General features: G+C 35.8%; 1 protein-coding gene across 2 annotated transcripts in view; it reads right to left on the bottom strand.

Annotated features, from left to right (window-relative positions):
- The window catches only part of LOC119581617 (mediator of RNA polymerase II transcription subunit 4-like), a 6,872-nt gene continuing 4,753 nt past the window's right edge, over nucleotides 1-2,119 (bottom strand). The window contains exon 6 of one of the 2 annotated variants that reach the window (XM_037929735.1): nucleotides 1-398. In XM_037929735.1, the coding sequence (XP_037785663.1) occupies nucleotides 235-398 (164 nt within the window). In that variant the 3' untranslated portion in view covers nucleotides 1-234. The remainder of the gene's footprint in view (nucleotides 399-2,119) is intronic. The other variant, XM_037929736.1, reaches the window with a different exon arrangement.

Raw genomic sequence — 2,119 nt, 5'->3', positions numbered from 1 at the left:
ATGTACATTTGAAGACTGGATCATGACAAAAGTCTTATTTACAAACTTAGCAAATACTCCACAAAGTTCTCTTTCTCTAATGAAGAGCAATGTTGGCTTGGGCCTGAAATTATTTTCCTGAGGCCAAGGGGCACTTCATGTCGCACCCTTGCACGATGATACAAAACACACTTGATATCTTTGGAATGGTCCTGAATATGGATATCAGGTAATCTGGCATCCAGACTGGTGTTGTCACTGAGAATCGGACGAAGAAGAGGAGGAGGAATCTGAGCTCATAACCTCAACGTCCTCCTGCTCTTTCTTTTCCACCACTGCTGTATGGCTTCCCACGTGAACCTGCAAGTCTCCTGAAGGCTGCCAGCTGAAAGTTCCTCCGATGCCTGCTGACGTTGGCTCTGGAAATTGGATAATGTAAGGTAAAGATTATAGGCAGTCAACAGACAACACAATACATATCATTATCCTTCATTATGTACAAATATTAACTGGTTGACTCCTAAAGTGTTTAAAAAAATCTCAACTTTCAATTTTCTTTATTCTGTACCTCTAGGACACTACTATTAACATCAGAAAGCACTATGCAAAGTTTGGAAGCGATCAAGTAAATAATTACAATCCGCAAGTCATTTTAGTGGACTGTATCTTTTTTCGGTAGAATACTAATGGAAGACCAGTTGTAGTGTGAGATGATGTATCCAGTACCAACTCTTGTAAAATTTATGTTCATTTTAATCACATAAGACTTTCTATTTTGTCTGTTCTATTTCCTTCAAATGGTGCTCAGTGGTCTAAAAATCTATCATGTCCAGTAAAAGAGAAATCAAATAAATGCCAACGATCCACTGGCCAGTTTTTCGTGTGCTGAAATGTTTCATATGTCTGTGTTTATTTCACTTCTATTAAGGTTAACATATTTATTTTATTATCCATATTAAATCATTCTTGTCACAGAATCATAGCTAAGTTGTAGTTTGAATAGTTTTGCTGCTATTTGTCAATCCTTTTGTTATCAACTAAGCAAAATCTACACAAATACAATAAAGATTTGTGAAATCAGACACACACTTATACATTTCTCTACAACTTGTGTAGCTGCATGTCACTGCTTTTCATTTTTACACTGCTAAATGTAGTTTTTAATCATACTGAATCCTCTCTCTGTTGTTTCATAAGTGACAGTCACATTTGCAATTTTTTTTTTTTTCATACATTCAGGGACTTTATGCCCCACCTCTTAAGGAGTTTGAAGTTAATCTTATGGGCTAATCAGACCCAATAAATCAGACAGGAACCAAGATTCATATGCTGTTAAATCCTCCAGCCTTGACTTCACTCTTATCTATGTCTATGAATCTGCCACAGTTGACCGTTTGCCTTTTTCTGCTATGTTGCATAACTATTCCTTTCCTCATCACTTTTGCCAGAATTCCTGTTGTCAGTATGGGCATAGCTAATCAGCTGAGGTGCCACATACCAGACCTAATGGTAGCATATTTGACAGCATGATGCAGCTACCTCAAGTTGTATTGAGGACCTGTTCATACTGTTTTATAATCTGCACTGAAAGGTACCCTCAATCCAAGTGCCGGCTTTTAGAAGGATGCAGCATAAAATCAATCTACGAACTCTGCCATGACTTTTACAATTTACTTCTTTTTGGAGAAATTACAGCAGCGATGAGAATTCTAATGAACACCATATGAGAAGACAAAAATAGAAAGTTTAGTGAGTTACATAAAGCCTAATAATGTAAGACTGTAGTGTGGTTGGCTCTAGGGGCACCTACCACACTGCAACCTGGCCCTTGTTAACATACACCAGGAAAATACATCATCCACTAAAATAACCTGCAGATTTTTTAATTCTTATTTGATTGTCTTCAAATTTTCCATGGGGTATTCTAATAACATTTGGCAATATTATAGAGGTATGGAGCAATGAATATAGTAAAACATATATGAAAAAGATCATATGAAAATATATTACCATTATTGTTTTCTTCTTTTATATTCTTCAGAGGTAACAAATATATATACTTTAGTGTTCTGGTATAACCAAAACATTAATACATCAATTTAACTACTACATTTACAAAAGCAAGCTATTCATGTTTTTA

Source organism: Penaeus monodon, chromosome 15, assembly GCF_015228065.2.
Source record: "Penaeus monodon isolate SGIC_2016 chromosome 15, NSTDA_Pmon_1, whole genome shotgun sequence".
Taxonomy (NCBI): Eukaryota; Metazoa; Arthropoda; class Malacostraca; order Decapoda; family Penaeidae; genus Penaeus; species Penaeus monodon.
This window is presented reverse-complemented; position numbering and strand designations above follow the sequence as displayed.